The 19,401-nt window shown below is 40.5% G+C and overlaps 1 protein-coding gene across 1 annotated transcript; it reads left to right on the plus strand.

Annotated features, from left to right (window-relative positions):
- Positions 1-17,719: 17,719 nt before the first annotated feature.
- LOC121973119 lies at positions 17,720-18,708 on the plus strand. The gene has a single exon (XM_042524700.1). The coding sequence runs from the start codon at positions 18,167-18,169 to the stop codon at positions 18,515-18,517; it is 351 nt and encodes a 116-aa protein (XP_042380634.1). The 5' UTR covers positions 17,720-18,166; the 3' UTR covers positions 18,518-18,708.
- The last annotated feature ends 693 nt before the right edge of the window (positions 18,709-19,401 follow it).

Below are 19,401 nucleotides of genomic sequence, written 5' to 3' on the forward strand. Positions count from 1 at the left end.
CCAAAAACTCTCCCAAAACATGAATCTTTTTAGGTTACCTAACAACCCTCCCACTACGACAAGGCACTTTCTACAATTGTGTATCATTTGTGATACGTGTTGCAGTTTCCTTGTGGTATCTCATCTTGTACAGTTGGTACTAGATTAGACATGCCTTTTATTATTTCCTTAAGAACAAATTTTCTTATGGGCACATGGTTTATTACATAGTCCTTTTCTAAAAATCGGTCATTGATGCTAACAATGACCTTCTGATTTTTAAGATTATAAACCTACTTTCATTTCACTAGGATAACCCATAAACAAGTGAATTCCTGTCCAACTTATCATTGTCTCTCTTCTGCATATGTGCTGGACTACCCAAATCCGAATATGCTTCGAAATAGGCTTACGCCTATTCAGCAATTCTATATGAGTAGAGAGTTCTGACTTTGGAAGGTACTATATTCACTCCCGTTTCCAGAGTATATCCTTAAAATGATTTTGGTAATATTCTTAATAACTCATCAATCTACTTATTTCCATAAGAGTCCTATACCTTCCTTTTCCTACACCATTCTGTTGGGGTGTACCAGGTGCAGTTAGTTTGGATTGAATCCCTACTTCTGATAAATGACTCCTTAATTCTCCCAAGAGGTACTTGCCACTACGATCTTACCGTAGTGTTTTGATACTTTTACTTTGTCGTTTCTCCACATCAGCCTCGTACTCTGTGAACTAATCAAAGAACTTAGACTTGCGGCACATGAAGTAAATATATTCGTATCTCAAATAGTTGTCTATAAAATAGATGAAATATTTGAAACAACCTCTTGCTTGGATGTTCATAGGATCACACAAATCAGAATGAACCAATTCCAATATATCTTTGACTCCATACCCCTTAGACTTAAAAGCTTCTTGGTTATTTTTCCTTCCAAGTAAGACTCGTAGGTTGGAAAGATTTCCACTACTAATGAACCCAAAAGTTCATCAGCTACCAATGAATCCTACTCAAGTTAATATAACCTAGCCTTAGAAGCCAAAGATATAATTGGTTCATTTTTGAAGGTTACTTTCTCTTAAAGTTAGAAGATGTGTTACTAATTTCCATTTGTTGCATCGTGAGAGTTATTGGATTTATAAATTGCCAACCAATGTATCAGAATAGATAACTTCCCTCTTTTTCTTAATAACAACTTTGTTATTAAAAGAGGCAGAATATCAAGTTCTTTGAATAGTTTATAAACTGAAAACTAGTTCTTTCTAAACTTGGTGCGTAAAGACAATTACTCAAAAATCCATGTTTTCTTCTTATCAAAAGATAAACATCTCCCACTGCAACCATTTTACAGTAGTGCCCATGTAGACGGTGTTTTAATTTTCATTTAGTTGCCGGGTTTCCTGGAACCCTGCAATGAATTGCGGACATGATTAATGGCATTTGTATCTACACTCCAGGTTCTGGTAGATAACACCACTAAACATGTTTCAACTAATGAATTAAATACACCTATATTGTTCTTAGTTCTAAGAAGACAGTCTACCTTAATGTCCAAGTCCTATTTCCAATCATTACAATTGGGATTGCTAAGTCTTTCTTATAGTATGACTACTAGGGGATTGACAAACATTTTAAATCCTAAGAATCACAAAAATATTTGGTCAAGATCAACTCCTTAAAATCTCCATGAATTTTGTGTATACAAAATCGAAGAGGAGATTTTATTCATTAATTTTATTATCTCGTCAACTTTACTTTATGACGAATAAAATTAATAGTTGATCTGTCTTTGATCAAATATTTGGTCAAAACTCTTTGAATTAAAAATAACATTGATTCCTCAAACAATATTATTTAAATTCACCAACACCTCAAACACCGTGAATTTTGCATACCACGTTAGTGTGGACGTATACAAATTCATCATTTGTAAGAGGAGGGTTTTACCCATTGACTATCTTGTCAATATAACTTTTTGACAAATAAAATTACCTCAAACACCATGAATCTTGTATGCCACGTTAGTGTGGACGTATACAAATTCAAACATTTGTAAGAGGGGTTTATTAATTTTATTATATTGCCAATCTAGTTTTATGACAAATCAATAGTTGGTTTCCCTTTGGTCACACAAGTGATAGTAGTGACTCCGTTGGGAGGATACTATTAAATGTGTCTAAGTGTATACCATTACTTGACACTAAGTCCATTAATAAGATTATGCCCCTTCGTTGGGGAAGATCACACGCTCTTAATTAACTTCCTATAGTCATCCAAAATGGAAGTGCATTCTAGTGATCCACAAACAAGCTCATCCGTTATGGAGGAAGGCACTCGAGCCAAGCGCAAGCTTGTTTGCATCACTTACAAACCAGATAATGGAGACCATGGGATTTACTTAAAATCCTCTCCCACTTAGTTATTTATAAATGAGGAATTTTAACTATGCTAGCCTACTAAACTTGTAAACTAACATGCACACACAGCACAATATAAAAGCAATAAATAGAAAATCTAATTTTCAACTATTATGGCTTTTATCTCTAGTTGTCCTCCGTGTGTTGTCATCCCAAGCTGCTGCCATATTTGGCCACCACCACCGGGTCTAGTTGTCGCATCCATCTTGCTCCTAGTTCCGCTGCGCCTCTGGTCCTTAGAAGGTTCCACGCTTTGCAAGATTTGATCCGCGACATAAATAGAATTTTATATTTTTGATCCTATATTCCATAAAAGGAATGTACATGTATCTAGATAAAAAATAAAATCCTAATAAAACTAAATACAGCTCCTGCTGTATTTTAATACAATCATGCACACACATATAAATGCCCTTGACATGTCCAAGGGTCCAATCACACACATAATAACTAAAAGCCATAATAGTTGGATCCTGCATCCACAAAGTTAACACATCCTACTATTAACCTGCCTAAATTATGTATGACATGTGCATAATTAAACTAATACCAAATACACAGAGGCAAAACCCTAGCTCTGATACCAATTGTTGGTTGCTACTCGGAAAACCTAGAGGTTCCACTGTACAAAAATTTTGTACAAAGGTATGAACCTTTTCCTAGCTACCATGTGTTCTTTTAAATTAAATTTTGGATTGCCTGCGGAACTTAACACGTTTGATCCAAAACTTAATCTATTCGTTCTTTTAGGTTTTGAGTTGGGTCTCCTGCGGAACTTAACACGTTCGACCCAAATCACCTTAAGTTATTAATTCCATTAAATATTAATTTCCATAATTGGTTCCCAGTACTGACGTGGCGAGGCACATGGCCTTCTTGGATATGGGAGCAACCACCACCGACTAGACAAAACCTTTTATGGAAAGCTAATATTTAATTTCCTAAAATAACTTTAAGTTAACCGAAAAGAACAATCAAATCACAAGGAAAAGAAAAACAAAAGAACACTATATCGAAAAAATATATTCGAAATTCTAGAATCGTAAGCCTCTTGTATTTGGTATTATTTCCATAAATAACTAGTATGATGCGGAAAGAAAAATTACTAGTTATACCTTGTACAAAAACCTCTTGATCTTCTACCGTATTCCTCTTCTAATCTCGGACGTTGTGTGGGCAACGATCTTCCAAGATGAGAAACCACCAACCACCTTCTTCTCCTCCTAGCTAGGTTCGGCCACAAAAAATAAAGCTTCACCAAGGAAGAAGAAAAAACACCAACCAAGCTCCAAGAGATGCAAGCTTTCTCTCCTCCTTCTTCTTCTTCTCCAAGTAGTATCCGGCCTCCACAAGAGCTCCAAGCAATAGAGAATTTCGGCCACCACAAAGAGGAAGAAAGGGAGAAGATGTTGGCCGGCCACACCAAAGAATAGGAGAGGGAGAATAATAGAGGTTGTATCTTCTGAAAGCACCCTCACCCCTTCTTTTATATTCCTTGGCCTAGGCAAATTAGGAAATTTAATTACAATAAAATTTCCTTAATTCCCTTGACATGATTTAATTGAGAAAAATAAAATAATATTTCCCCAATTAATCTCTAATGGCCGGCCACATCAAGAGGAAATAAATTAGACAAGTTTTAATCAACAAATTAAAACTTCCTAATTTATTTCAGGAAATTTTAAAAATAAAATTTCTCTTTAAAAATCTCTTCATGGTTGATAAAAGGAAATTTCTATAATTTTAATAAATCAACATGTGGATAATTTTAAAGAGAAAATAAAATATCTCACCAATCTACAAATAAGGAAAGAGATTTAATCTCTTTCTTTAATCTTTTGTAGATCTTTTACAAGAGAGATATTTTAATTTTAATTCTCTTTAATAAATTATTTCTTCCACATAATAAAAATTAAAATTAAAATCCCTTTTTAATTTAATTTGGCCGGCCCCCACTAGCTTGAGTTCAAGCTAGGGCCGGCCACCCAATTTTATACCTAGGCCGACCCTAGCTTGGTTCCCAAGCTAGCTTGGCCGGCCCCCTATTGGTGGGTATAGAAGGTGGGTATAGGTGAGTATAGTACTCTATAAATAAGAGGCTACGATAGGGACCGAGAGGAGGAATTGGTTTTGGTCTCCCGATAAAAATAAGCATCCCGTGTTCGCCCCGAACACACAACTTAATTTTATCAATAATAATTCATTCCACTAGAGAACTATTATTGAACTACCGCACCAATCCCAAATTACATTTTTGGGCTCCTTCTTATTATGAGTGTGTTAGTCTCCCTGTGTTTAAGATATCGAATGTCCACTAATTAAGTGAGTTACTGACAACTCATTTAATTAATATCTTAGTCCAAGAGTAGTACCACTCAACCTTATCGTCATGTCGGACTAAGTCCACTGCAGGTTTAACATGACAATCTTTATGAGCTCCTCTTGGGGACATTATCAACCTAGTATCTCTAGGACACAGTTTCCTTCTATAATCAACAACACACACTATAAGTGATACCATTTCCCAACTTATCGGGCTTATTGATTCATCGAACTAAATCTCACCCATTGATAAATTAAAGAAATAAATATCAAATATATGTTCTTGTTATTATATTAGGATTAAGAGCACACACTTCCATAATAACAGAGGTCTTTATTTCTTTATAAAGTCAGTATAAAAGAAACGACCTCAAATGGTCCTACTCAATACACTCTGAGTGTACTAGTGTAATTATACAGTCAAGATAAACTGATACCTAATTACACTACGACCTTTCAATGGTTTGTTCCTTTCCATTATGGTCGTGAGCTACTGTTTATAATTTATAAGGTACTGATAACATGATCCTCTGTGTGTGACGCCACACACCATGTTATCTACAATATAAATTAATTGAACAACTACATTTATCATAAATGTAGACATTTGACCAATGTGATTCTTATTTCTAGATAAATGTTTATACCAAAAGCTAGGCTTTTAGTATACACTCTAACAGACCCGACAACTAGGATGAGGCCGGAGGAAGCTCCTGAAGGCAAAGCGTGAAGGATGAGGAGATATCCGAGGGATGCAAGATTGATGGAGGAGGCTAGAAGGCTAGTTCGAGGTTGGTCGCGTGTGGCCAAATGCTAGGCATGGAGACCCAACAGGTCACGATTGACCGGAAGTTGGGGTTGGGACTTTGGACTTGAGTTTGAGTCAAGTTCAGGGTGTTCAATCAATCGGGCGATCGATTGAATAGGGTCCAAATCGATCGGTCGATCGATTGGGACTGTGCTGCGATTATGGGAAGGCCCAATCGATCGGTCGATCGATTGGGATGTGAAATCGCAAGCACAGAGACTTTCCCAATCAATCGGGCAATCGATTGGGAGTTGCCAATCGATCGGTCGATCGATTTGGCAGCAGAAGCTCTTGCGCGATCGCGAGAGCATAGAAAGGTTCTGAATCGATCGACCGATCGATTCAAGCAGTCCCAATCGATTGGTCGATCGATTGGGAAGTGATCGTTGCGTAGGATGCAGGTGATGGACGGCTGCGATGGAGCGATACTGATGTGACTATCGATTGGGGTTGATTTCAATCGATTGGGAGCACTGTATATAGCCTGGGCAGAGCTTTTTCTTCGCCAGAACTTTGCGTTCTTCTCCTGTGATTTTCTGCGATTTTCACCAGCGATCTCCTCCGAGATTCTTGATAGTTCTTGAGGGTTCTTGGAGTGCATCTCCAAGATTCAAGAGGCAACAACAACAAGCAACAAGTAAGCAAGAAGAAGGGTGTATTTCAGTTACATTCTTGTATTTTTTTTCTTGTGTGAGTGTTGTAGTGTTGTGTGTGTTTGTACAAGACTTCTCCACCTCCGGTTGCGATCGAGAAGGAGTATTTCATAGTGGAGGAGTGAGTCGGTGTGTGGATCCTTAGATTAGTCATCTCTTCTTGAGGTGGATACCAAGTAAACTCTAGGTGTTAGCGTTTTGGTTTATTGTGTCTTTCTTTCCACTGCATATCATCAAGACGACGCAACCAACGAGCGCACGACGAGACACTATTCACCCCCCTCTAGCGGGCACATCGGTCCCAACAGGTTTTTCTAATGCCCCCTCTATATTTATGTGGCTTATGAATCATATTTTTAAGCATTCATTGGAAAATTTATTGTTGTCTACTTTGATAACATTTTGATGTACAACTCTAGCGGGAAAGAACACTTGGAGCACATTTGACAAGTTTTTGAGTTGTTTCAAGAGTAAAAATCGTTTGCCAACTTGAAGAAGTGGCATTTCTTTACTAATAGCCTAATTTTCTTTGAATATATTATTTCCTCATATGGCATCAAAATGGATGAGAACAAGATTGAAGCTATGAGCTGGTTGACTCTTAAATCGCTACATGATATTCGAAGTTTCCATGGCTTGGCGTCTTTTTATCACATGTTTATTAAGAACTTTAGTACTATCATTGCACCTATAACGGAATATTTGAAGGGTGGCAACTTCAAGTGTATAGAGGAAGCACAACAAAGCTGAACTTCTTAAAAGAAAGGTGACAGAAGCTCCAATACTATAAGTATCATATTTTGATAAAGTCTTTAAGGTGGATTGTGACGTATCAAATGTGGGAATTGGTGGTGTTCTGAGCTAAGAAGGTAAGCCCATTGCTTTCATTAGTAAAATGTTGAATCATTCTTGACGAAATTATTATATATATGAAAAAGAATTCTTTGCTATTATCCGAGCATTGGATCATTGACAATATTATCTCCTACATAAAGAGTTTGTTCTTTTCTCGAATTATGAGGCCTTGAAGTACTTAAACACTCAACAAAAATTGAAACCTCATCATGCTAAATGAGTGGAGTTCCTACAAGCCTTTGACTTTGTTATCAAACACAAGTTCAGTGTTTTTAATCTGGTGGCAGATGCTCTTAGCTGACAACATGCTTTATTGTATACTCTACAACTAAGGGTACTTGGATTTGAGGTGGTCAAAGATCTCTACAAAAATGATCCCTATTTTGGTTACATCTAGGAATAATGTCTGAACGATCCATTCAGACTTTTCTTGATTCATGTTAGGTTTCTCTTCAAGGACAAATGTCTATGTGTTCCAGATTGTTCTCTAAAGTATGTCATCATCAATGAAGTCCATAGTGGAGGTCTTGCGGGATATTTTGGTAGGGACAAGACTCTTGCACTTGGCCAAGAGAATTGGCCAAGCATGGATCGGGATGTAAAAAAATATATTGAAAGTTGTTGAACTTGTCACATTACCAAGAGTTATGGTCAAAATACTGGACTATATACTCCATTACTAGTACCATCAGGTTTGTGGGAGGATTTAAGTATAGACTTTGTGGTTGGATTACCACACACCCAAAGGAACAAAGATTCAATAATGGTGGTGGTTGATCGGTTCTCAAAAATGGCACACTTTATTCTCCGTACCAAGAATTTGGATAATACACATGTAGCTAATCTATATTTCAAAAAAATTGTAAGACTTCATGGTATTCTGAAAATCATCACATCTGATCAGGATTCTAAATTTATGAGTCATTTTTGGTGCACCTTATGGCAGAAGCTGGGAACTCAACTCCAATTCATAAACAGATGGACAAACAGAAATAGTAACCCGAAGTTTGGAAAATCTTCTTAGAAGCTTGGTTGGTAAAAATCTCTACCAATTGGATGCGATCATAGCTCAAGCCGAGTTTGCTTATAATCAGACTATGAGTCAAACTACAAGACAAAGTCCCTTCAAGATTGTATATAGACTTAATCTCTGTCACTCATCATTTAAGTGGAGATGGAGAAGAGTATGTATGGTCCATCAAGAAGTTGCATGAGCAAGTTCGACAAGAAATTATTAAGTAGAATGAAAAATATTAGAAAAATGCGAATGAGAACCGAAGACAAGCGGTTTTCAAGGAAGGGGAATTGGTATGGAGTTACTTAAGAAAAGAGTGATTCCTGTTAGGATCGACGGTCTCGGCTAGAGAGGGGGGGTGTGAATAGCCGCCCCAAATCGTTCGTTTCTTTCTACAAATCAAGGTTAGCGCAGCGGAAATAAACAATAGAAATGACAACGGAGAATAGAAAACCTCAAACTCGTCGATGTAACGAGGTTCGGAGATGAAACTCCTACTCCTCGGCGTGTCCGTAAGGTGGACGAAGCCTATCAATCCGTCGGTGGATAAGTCCCCGGAAAACCGGCTAATAAGAACACTCCTTCTGGGTGGAGAAACCTCGCCACAGAAACTTCTTGCAACAGCAAGAAAGGTGTACAAAAATACAGCACAAAACAGAAGACAATATGAATGTACAAAACAAAGCTTGCCTACTGTTCTTGTCGACTGGAACCCGAAGCAGCAATTTCAGGAAACTCACAGCAGTCGAGGAAAGCTCACCTGAAGCTTCAAGAAGGAGCTCACACGAAGCTCAGTAAGCTAAGAGCTCAGCAAAGCTCGATCACAGTCAGGAGTAGGAAGAAGAAGAGTAGCAGCACTGTAGAAGCCCTTGAACTCCTTTTATAACTCGACTCAGCACCTGCACTGCGAAGAGCGAAGGCGAAGACTAGCGTTGTGAGCCAGCGGCTGATTCGACCGATCGAGCTTCTGATCGGTCGAGGAACTCGATCGGTCACGGGGACCGAACAGGTGGCAATCGGTCCTCGGACGATCCCACCTCTCAGAAGAGAGGTGGTGCGTCTCGATCGATCGTGGAGACCGATCAGACTCCTGTGATCGGTCTCGGTGATCGGATGACTCTGAATCCTTCATTTGTTATCGATCGGTCATCGGACCGTCGAGATACTCGGCATATCATTGGATCGGTCACGGACCGATCCGGTTTAGAGCTCCGACCTAAACCTAAATGGTCCACGAGCGAGCTACGAGCCTCTCTTGACCTAGTCAGAAGAACGTGCTACGAGCCCTCTCCGACGTCCGGTCCGAGAACGAGCTACCGAGCCCTCTCCGACTTTCCGTGCCAAGTCTCCAACTTGGTCTTCTCCGTGCAAGTCTTCATACTTGGACTTTTCCGTGCCAAGCTCCCTGCTTGGACTTTTCACCTGATGGTCAACCTTGACCCATCTGGATTTCCTGCACGGCTTCACTCACCGGGACTTCCAAACTACGACTTCACTCACGGGACTTTCCCTTGCCGCTTCACTCACTGTGTCTTCCCAACCGCCTAGCTTCACTCACGGGACTTTCTCCAATTGGCTTCACTCACGTGACTTTCACTTTCACCTAGCTTCACTCACTAGGATTTTCACCGGCTTCACTCACCAGGATTTCCACTCTGCCTGGCTTCACTTTCACTCACCAGGACTTTCGATCTGCCTAACATCCCAGTTAGGACTTCCCAGTCAAGTATCCGGTCAACCTTGACCTACTTGACTCTTCTTCATCCAACCTGATCAGACCCTGATCAGTATCTCTCCGCATGGACAACTGCACCTGCATTGTCCATGTCTACATGTCTTTCTGTATTGTCAAACATCGAAACCATGACCAAGGTTTACGCTTGGTCAACTAGGTCAACCTTGACCTACTGGAAATTGCACCAACAATCTCTCCCTTTTTGATGTTTGACAATACCTTTAAGTTAGGCTAATCCAATAGCCTCAACTTTCTTCATGTCACTAGGTAATGAAACATAAGTTACAACCTTACATTCTCCTTCTAAGAAGGCAACCTCCTTCTTAGATAATGAAGGCCTAACTTAAACCCTTCATTCTCCCCCTATTGGCACACATCAACAAACTCTCCCCCTGAAGAGTAAGTTATTGTTGTTCACAACTTCACTCGTCGTGATCAACAAACTCTCCCACTAACTCCAATGTTCTTCCTTGAACATTCTCTACACATTCTTCCCCTTTTTGACACACATCAAAAGGAGTGAATCAAGGTCAAGAGTTTCTCCCTAATGAAAGTCTCATACCTTTCATTGAAACCCTTAATTTCCCCCTTGATACTAAATTCAACAATCAACTTAGTGATAATCCCATATCACTCATCCTCAAAAATTTCGACGAGTAAAAACTCCCCCTAAAAGTCAACTCCTCCTTGACTAATAGGTAAAACTCCCCCTAAAGGTCAACTCCCCCTTGACCATTGCACCAACAATGTCTTGGAGAGTTTCAAACCTTTAGAACTCTAAAACACCACTTCCATAGCTACAATTTCAGACAAACAGTCGAAATTCAGCAGGTTGGCACGCCCTGATCGGTCACCAGACCGATCAGGCTCCCTCTGGATCGGTCACAGTGACCGATCCAGGCTCCCCTGGACCGATCAGAAACCCTTCTGATCGGTCCACAAACCTGATAAAGGTCTGATTTCTCTCCACGAAATTCAGAAACCTCTAGAAAATTACAGAAAATTTCAAAAATTGTGAAATTTTGAGGATACATTCCTCATAATATATACTATCAAGGAAAAATAGTTTTCTATGAAAATAACTTCCATTTTTCAATCTTGATACAAAGTTCACAAGTCTTTGAAATAGCTCAAAGTTAACTCATCTTTGTATCACTTTGCTCAATGATGAATGCTATCACTAGAAAAGCTTCATCAAGGTTTTTCAAATCAATTTTGAAATGATTTTAAACCCTTTAATTTGGGACCACAATCTTAGGGCTAAATGTACATGACCTGTACATAAGCTTTCCCTATGATCCTCAATTTCGAATTAGGCTCATCTAGGTACAAGAACTATGCACCTTGATCCTAACTCATAATCCTAATATCTTACACACATCTAAGGTGTATCAAACACATCCAAGTCAATTTTGATGTGAGATATGGGTTTAGGTCATCTTAAGCTAAGTTCTCATGCATTTTCTAAACAACAATTTGATTTCCGTATCAAATTATGTTTTTGTCCTTAAATCAAATTAATTGATTTTAAATGCAAATGATGATGACATGGCATAATACAATATCATAAGTAAAAACATATGTCAATGTCATGATGTCATGGCATAAAGTATGAAACTTAAATAAAGCATGACATCTAAATAACCTAAGCATTATCATGACATTTCAAATGATACTAAATTAAATATGATGTCATGACATGGCATATGACAAACAATATATGACAAATAACATGTAAAAGTATAGAAGATACCTAATTCTAGCCTTAATTGCCATTTTTGATAGTTTTGATCATTTTGCCATAAATTCTATATTCCTAAGTGTAATAGACCTAAAATCATATCCTCAAGACTTTTAGATCACTATGTGCCAACTAGATTGACTCTAGAAAAATTCCTCAAATGTGGTTGGCACATCCTAATTATCTTAGGAATAATTTTCATTTCATTTTCAAGGCTTGATTACACCTTGAAAATTCCTAAGGTGCCACCTTTTGCCATGATTAGGTTAACTACCTATTCAAGTAAGGTTGGCACACCCTAAACCATCTAGTGTGATGGAATCACGCTCCTAGGAACCCAATACCTATTGGAGCTCATTGGGTTCACTAAGTATTCACTAGGGATGACTTCCCTAGCGACCCTTCTAATGACTCTCCTAGGCTTTGAAGCCTTGGTCATTTGGGACTCATCAAGATCAACTCTAGGGGTGACTCCCCTTGTGACCTTGGTGATGATCTTCCTTGCCCTAGATTTTGTTCCATAATCTAATGGAACATTGTGATAAGTGGGCTTGACCACTTGGGACTTAGGTTTGTGACCCAAACCTTTCTTGTCCTTGGACATTGGTTTTTGACCCTTAAACCCTAGAGATGACTTCTCCAAGTTCTTAAGAGCATTTTCCAAAGTATCAAGTCTTGACCTCAAGACTTGATTCTCCTTCTCTAATACCTCAATTTTTAATTTTTCATTTTTCTTTGAGGTATTCCTAGGCATGTGTCTAGTTGTCTTGGGGTTTCTACCTAGATTTTCCTTAACCTTAGATGAATTAATCCTAGGGTTGGTATTTCTAGTGTTGTCCTTATCTAGGCTCACATGTTTGGCACCTAAGCATGTGTATCGATTCCTATAATTAACATGCTTATCATTATTAGCAATTGCAATAAAACTACTAGCATGTGTCTTATTAGAATTGCAATAATGTGCCTTAAAAGGTACCTTAGGGTTTGCCTTAGCTCCCCCTATCAATGTGCTCGGTCTCTTGTCCTTGTGAGGTTGCCTCCCCCTCGGACATTGACTCCTATAGTGTCCCCTTTGCTTGCATTGGAAGCACACCACGTGCTCCTTGCCTTTACGTATCGGGACTCCGACTTTCTTGACCTTTGGCACCAGTGGGGACTTTCTAATCCTCTTTGGACACTTACTCTTGTAGTGCCCAAATTCCCTACACTCAAAGCACATTATGTGTAATTTGCTAGAAATTAAAATGCTTGAGTTACCTAGGTTTGAGGATGGATGAAAGCTCTCTTCTTCATCCCTTCCGGAGGTAGAAACTTCTTCTTCTTCTTGCTCCGAACTTGAAAAGGAGCTCTCCTCCACTTCATCCTTAGATGTTGAGTGGCCCTCAACTTCTAATTCGACACTTCCATGATGTGAGCTACTTGGCTCACTTGACTCCTCCTCATGGCTTGAATTGGAGCTCTCCTCATGGAACTTCGCCAAGTTGTTCCACAACTCCTTGGCATCGTTGTAACCACCTATCTCACACAAGACATCATTAGGTAATGAAAATTCCAGAATTTTCGTTACCTCGTCATTGATTCCGGATCGGTGGATTTGATCCTTCGTCCACTTTTTCTTCTCGATAGGTTTTCCTTCTTCATCCATTGGAGGAGCGAAACCTACTTGGACACAACTCCAATTCTCAAGATTAGTCATAAGAAAATATTTCATTCTTACCTTCCAAAATGTGAAGTCGTCACCATCGTAGAAGGGTGGAATCGTGATGTCTTCTTCAAGTAGATCCATTCTCTAGCTTGTGCTCCCTTGGGTGTTAATCCGTCGAAGAGCAACCTTGCTCTGATACCACTTGTTAGGATCGACGGTCTCAGCTAGAGAGGGGGGTGTGAATAGCCGCCCCAAATCGTTCGTTTCTTTCTACAAATCAAGGTTAGCGCAACGGAAATAAACAATAGAAATGACAACGGAGAATAGCAAACCTCAAACTCGTCGATGTAACGAGGTTCGGAGATGAAACTCCTACTCCTCGGCGTGTCCGTAAGGTGGACGAAGCCTATCAATCCGTCGGTGGATGAGTCCCCGGAAAACTGGCTAATAAGAACACTCCTTCTGGGTCGAAAAACCTCGCCACAGAAACTTCTTGCAACAGCAAGAAAGGTGTACAAAAATACAGCACAAAACAGAAGACAATATGAATGTACAAAACAAAGCTTGCCCTCGTTTTGTCGATGGAACCCGCAACTTCAAAACTCACAGCAGATGATCGAGGAAAGCTCACCAAGCTTCAAGAAGGAGCTCACACGGCTCGAGCTAAGAGCTCAAGAAAGCTCGATCACGATCGGAGTGGGAAGAAGAAGAGCGTGAAGCCCCGAACTCCTTTTATAACTCGTGACTCAACCCGCACTGCGAAGAAGAAGACTAGCGTTGTGAGCCAGCGGCTGAGTTCGACCGACCGAGCTTCACCGATCGGTCGGAACCTCGATCGGTCCCGGGACCGATCGATCGGCTTGATCGGTCCGGACGATCCCACCTCTCGTAAAGAGGTGGTGCATCTCTGATCGATCGTGAGACCGATCAGACTCCCGATCGGTCTCCGGCCGATCGGATGACTTACTAACCCTTCTGTTTGTTATCGATCGGTCATCAAACCGATCGATAAGTCATCATGGATCGGTCACCAGACGATCAGTTTAGAGCTCCAGCCCTAAACCCTAAATGGTCCTGAGAACGAGCTACCGAGCCTTCTCTTGACTTAGTCCGGAGAACGAGCTACCGAGCCCTCTCCGACTTCGTCCGGTCCAGAGAACGAGCTACCGAGCCCTCTCCGACTTTCCGTGCCAAGTCTCCAATTTGGTCTTCTCCGTGCCAAGTCTCCATACTTGGACTTTTCCCGTGCCAAGCTCCCTGCTTGGACTTTTCACCAGATGTCTGGTCAACCTTGACCCATCTGGATTTCCCTTGCCTGGCTTCACTCACCAGGACTTCCAAACTACCTTGCTTCACTCACCAGGACTTTCCCTTGCCTGGCTTCACTCACCAGGTCTTCCCAACTGCCTAGCTTCACTCATCAGGACTTTCTCCAACTACCTGGCTTCACTCACCAGGACTTTCACTTTCACCTAGCTTCACTCACTAGGATTTTCACCTGGCTTCACTCACCAGGATTTCTCGACTGCCTGGCTTCACTCACCAGGACTTTCCGAACTGCCTGGCTTCACTCACCAGGACTTTCCGAACTGTCTAACATCCCAGTTAGGACTTCCCAGTCAAGTATCCGGTCAACCTTGACCTACTTGACTCTTCTTCATCCAACCTGATCAGACCCTGATCAGTATCTCTCCGCATGGACAACTGCACCTGCATTGTCCATGTCTACATGTCTTTCTGTATTGTCAAATATCGAAACTATGACCAAGGTTTACGCTTGGTCAACTAGGTCAACCTTGACCTACTGGAAATTGCACCAACAATTCCCACATGGTTAACATGGCAAGTTAAAACCTTGAGCTAATGGTCCTTTTAGAATCTTGAAAAGAATTGGCAATCATGCTTATGAAATTGGTTTGCCATGTGATTATGGTGTTTGTACAACGTTCAATGTCGCTGACCTTTCTCCATATGTTGATACTCAACCCAATCTCGATTCGAGGACGAATCTTTTCCAACTGGGGGAGATTGACATAGAAACACCCCAAGAAGATCCACTCGAGAATAATGAAGATCCATTCGGGAGTAATGAAGAACCACTCGGGAATGAAGACAACCACTCCTTGAGAAGATCTACTCAGGAATAATGAAGATCCACTCGGGAATAAAAAGAATCACTCCCCGAGAAGATCTATTCGGGAATAATGAAAAACATTTAACTCCTTTGTAGGATTTATACTCGAGAATGTGTACTCCTTGATACTTACAAATGAACTTGTTTTTAATGTCTAAATGCTACCTTGTTAAATGCAATTTTCATTTCCAAGGACTTAGGAACTCTAAATCTTATTAATGATTGTTTGTCTTTTCTTAGAGGATTGTTCCAAGTTTGTCTATAAAGGCTCTTCTTTAGTAAGATGAGAAGGTTGATTTTTTAGATTAAAATATATTTGAGCTTTTAAGCTTGTGAGAAGAATTATCTTCTTGTATCTCTCTAAATTCTTTGGTGGATTTCGTAGAGTGGTGAGTTGAGAGCCTTGCCTTGTATTACCTCTTATTTCTTCTATGTTTCCAATGTTAGTAAATCATGGAGTCAACTTATAGTCAACTGTCGATTAATTAGGGGTGGGAGAAGTTTTTTCTCCAAGGACATATATCCGTCGGAAATTGATATCTGTCTCATTATAATAAATTTATCACCCTCTAATTAATTAAGTACCCCATGAAGACTAATATTAGAACTTTGTGATTCTTACCCAAGTAGTTAGTAAATGGACAATAGTTTTAAGTTAATTGCTAGATATTACTTACGAAGATGCGTGCTTGTTGATTCTCCCTCTCTCCTCTGCTTGTATACATTTTACATTTGATATTGGTGATTTTATGGCGGCTCCTCAGTCCTCAAAAATCTCATCCCGAAAAGAATTTGTATTGTCATGAAAGTGTACAACCGTGGTAAACCAGTGACAGATTTGCATTCCAAATCACCTGTGTCAACACAGAACACCTTGAAACATACATATCGAATCCTGACCATGGCTGTTGGATTTACATCTCAACAATAGACGAATCAAGCGACCTAACTTTCAAATGTAAAACTATTAAAACTCTTAAGATTAAATTGATAGCAAATGCCTTTGCATTTGGCTTTTAGTAGTTCTGAACGAAATTCTAAACTGATATATGCTGCAGCAGTAGGGAATGTTTAGTTATTTCATCACCATGGTAATTGGGTAGTTTAACTCACATGGAGAGCTAGAGTTCTTCTAAGGAGGAGATAAATACTTATCCGAAGCAGTTTTTCGATCACATGAATCTCAACCGACTAGGTCTTTGGATGACTTTATGTCATTTGTGAAGAAAGTAACATACAGCAAGCATGCTCCATGAGTCTGATATACGAAAGTATGCACTTAGTGACATGTACTAATGGCTAATGCTGTGATGATTCTATTGCATTTTGCAAGTGAAATTGTCGTTTCCGCCGGTGTGGTGCGGTAAAATAGGAATAAATAAAAGGATAGAATTCGAATTTCAATAGTAATGACTATCTTGTTGGTCGATTTTTAAATTTTCATAAATTGTACTTTCAAGAGGAAAAATGATCTCTCTATCCGGATAGACAAGGGGAATTTTGTCAGAGAAAAACAAATAAATACTTGGCACGTGAAATGAAGACCAAAGGATTCCATCCAGGTAGATATGGGTCCGAAATGACTCATCCAACTTGCTAAATTCCTAAAGCAACCACCTCAGCTGGACACCACACCAGTCCTCTATATAAAACACTAGCTGCCTTACCCTACTTATCCCATCCCACATATTTCAGACAAGTATTGCACAGCAGTGGCTTCCACTCCATGCAAACTCATAAAGCAGGGCCTGGCCGCACCCGCGGGCTGGATCAACCGGTTAAGGCGTGACATCCTTGTACAATGAGTCGTAGGGTCAAAGGTCCACGGACGCGCACTGGATGAATAATCTGGGCCGGCTGTGTTAAATTCCGGAGACACCACACTTTACCCGGGTCAGCATTCACCGCTGATTTACCTCCTCCTAGGATCCCTATGGGACCAGGCCTAGGGGGCCGCTGGGCGGCGGGACCCGCCTTTTGCACAATAAAGCAAGGCCTGGCCATATCCCAAACCCATCCAGCTTTAAAAGTAGTGTACCCTAAAAATCAACACAGAGTGACTTATTCAGTGTTAACTGAGTGAGTGAATTGTAGACAATTACATGCAAATGCACCGGGCTGTTGGTACGTAATTAAACGTGGTATTTAGTTCATGTTGCTCCCCCAAAGGACCTTGCTCCCTCTGTGGCCTCCTACATGGTCACATGTACCTTGGTCCATGAAAAAAGGCACCCTCAATTCCTCCACCATCACCCCTCGAGCCAAATATTTTCCTGTAGTAAAGTTGTCAACATCTTCCCTCCCTCTACCCAAGCTTAATTACTCTCTACCCGAGTTCAAAAACAATGGCTTGGGATTGTGTTCTAAGGCATTAAAGAAGGAATGCAGTCCCACTCAACACCCCTCATTGCGACATTTAACTCGGCTATAATATGCAGGGTCAAAAATGGTGTATTATGACCCATGCATCACCGTTCTTTTGGACACGCGTTGAGCATCCAGCGCGTCTGGGAGAGAGCTCCCGAGTCCTAACCAGTTACTCCGTCCCCTTCGCCTTGCAGACAGATTTGCAGAAACAAGACCTTTATGCACAAAAAGGAGGCCTCACCTTTCCCTTCTCCTTTGCCGTCTCTCGGAAACCCTAACGACTTGCGACTGCAGCTGAGAAGCTCGGAGTCGGCTGGTGGAGTTCAGAGAGATCAGTTGAGTTTCCTGAAGGCACAAAGATTGAGCGATCTACCCGGTCATTTCGAGTCTTCCCCGAGAACCAGCATATTAAGAAAACACCAACTTTTCGGCTTTTTTGTGCTCCCAAAATCCAATCTTTCTGGGGTTTTCGCTTCAAAGATTTGATTTTTATGTCGCTCCCACTCCCGCAGCAGCAGTTTCCACCGCCAGCGGCGGTGTACCCCGCGCCGTACCGATCACAAGGCGGTTCCGTCGGGCCGGTGATCGCGGCCCTAGCCTTGATCGCTGTGCTGGGGGTGATCGCGGGTATCGTCGGCCGCCTCTGCTCCGGCCGGACCATAATGGGCTACGGCCACTACGACCTCTCGGGGTGGGTCGAGCGGAAGTGCGCCTCTTGCATCGACGGGAGACTGGAGGCGCCGCCGCCGCCTCCACAACGACCGAGCTCCAACGGCCCCGGAAGCGCGCCTCCTCTCGACGCGCCTCAGCAAGTGAAACAGCCGGAGGTGGCGGAGTCGTGATGCGTGACTTCGATCGGAGCTTTGTGTCGTAAACTTTCTCTATCTCTTGTTTATCTCTTGCTTTGATGTTTTGCTATGTCATGGTGGAAATCAAAACGCCATTGATGGAAAAAAAAATTGAGCTTTTGCATGGATATTTACTTAGAAATTTGAAATGGATATTTGTTTCACAAAATTGTTCATTTTCATTCGAGTTGCCTGTCAACTGCTTTCGTGTCAAGAACTCAACAAAAGTTGAAGTGAACCAGCTTTTGTTTATGTGATTTGATTTGTGTTTCTACCAACTTGATGGGATTGTTTTTCCATGAACAATACCAGATCATCTGGTGGGATCCGCCAATTTTATGGGTAGTCATCACCAACGTAATGAATAAAGATTAGTGTTTGTATCCAAAATCTATGATAAAAAAAAGTGACCTAGATTTTAAGTTAGGCAATTTTTTTTATGGGGAGTTTAAAATTTTCCATATTAAAAGTATATTATTGCTATAATAATAACACTAATACTAATAATAATTGTTGTTGTTACTACAAAGAAAAAGATTACATTGAAAGTAAAAACAAAAAAAACAAAAGAAACAGATGCGTCTTCTTTGATTATTGCAGTTGGTAGAGGAGGATCCAGTTGAATTTTAGGAGAATAAAGAACACAATGATGGTTTTCAAAATCTAACAAGGTGATTTAATCTAAACTGTCTTGATAAATCTAAATCCCATTCAAGCATAAACAAACAAAATGTTTTGCCACACCGCTCTAACGAGTTAAAACTCACACCAAAGTTTTATTATCCAATGATTATCAAGGGCAGTGTTCTTATCCTTTGAAGAATTTGATGCCAAAAAAGTCGACTCCAAAGTTTTGTTTGACGTCTCAATGGTGAAAT

Source organism: Zingiber officinale, chromosome 4A, assembly GCF_018446385.1.
Source record: "Zingiber officinale cultivar Zhangliang chromosome 4A, Zo_v1.1, whole genome shotgun sequence".
Taxonomy (NCBI): Eukaryota; Viridiplantae; Streptophyta; class Magnoliopsida; order Zingiberales; family Zingiberaceae; genus Zingiber; species Zingiber officinale.

Coding starts and splice junctions, on each gene's coding strand:
- LOC121973119 (XM_042524700.1), top strand. CDS start 18,167: ATGTCGCTCCCACTCCCGCAGCAGCAGTTTCCACCGCCAGCGGCGGTG.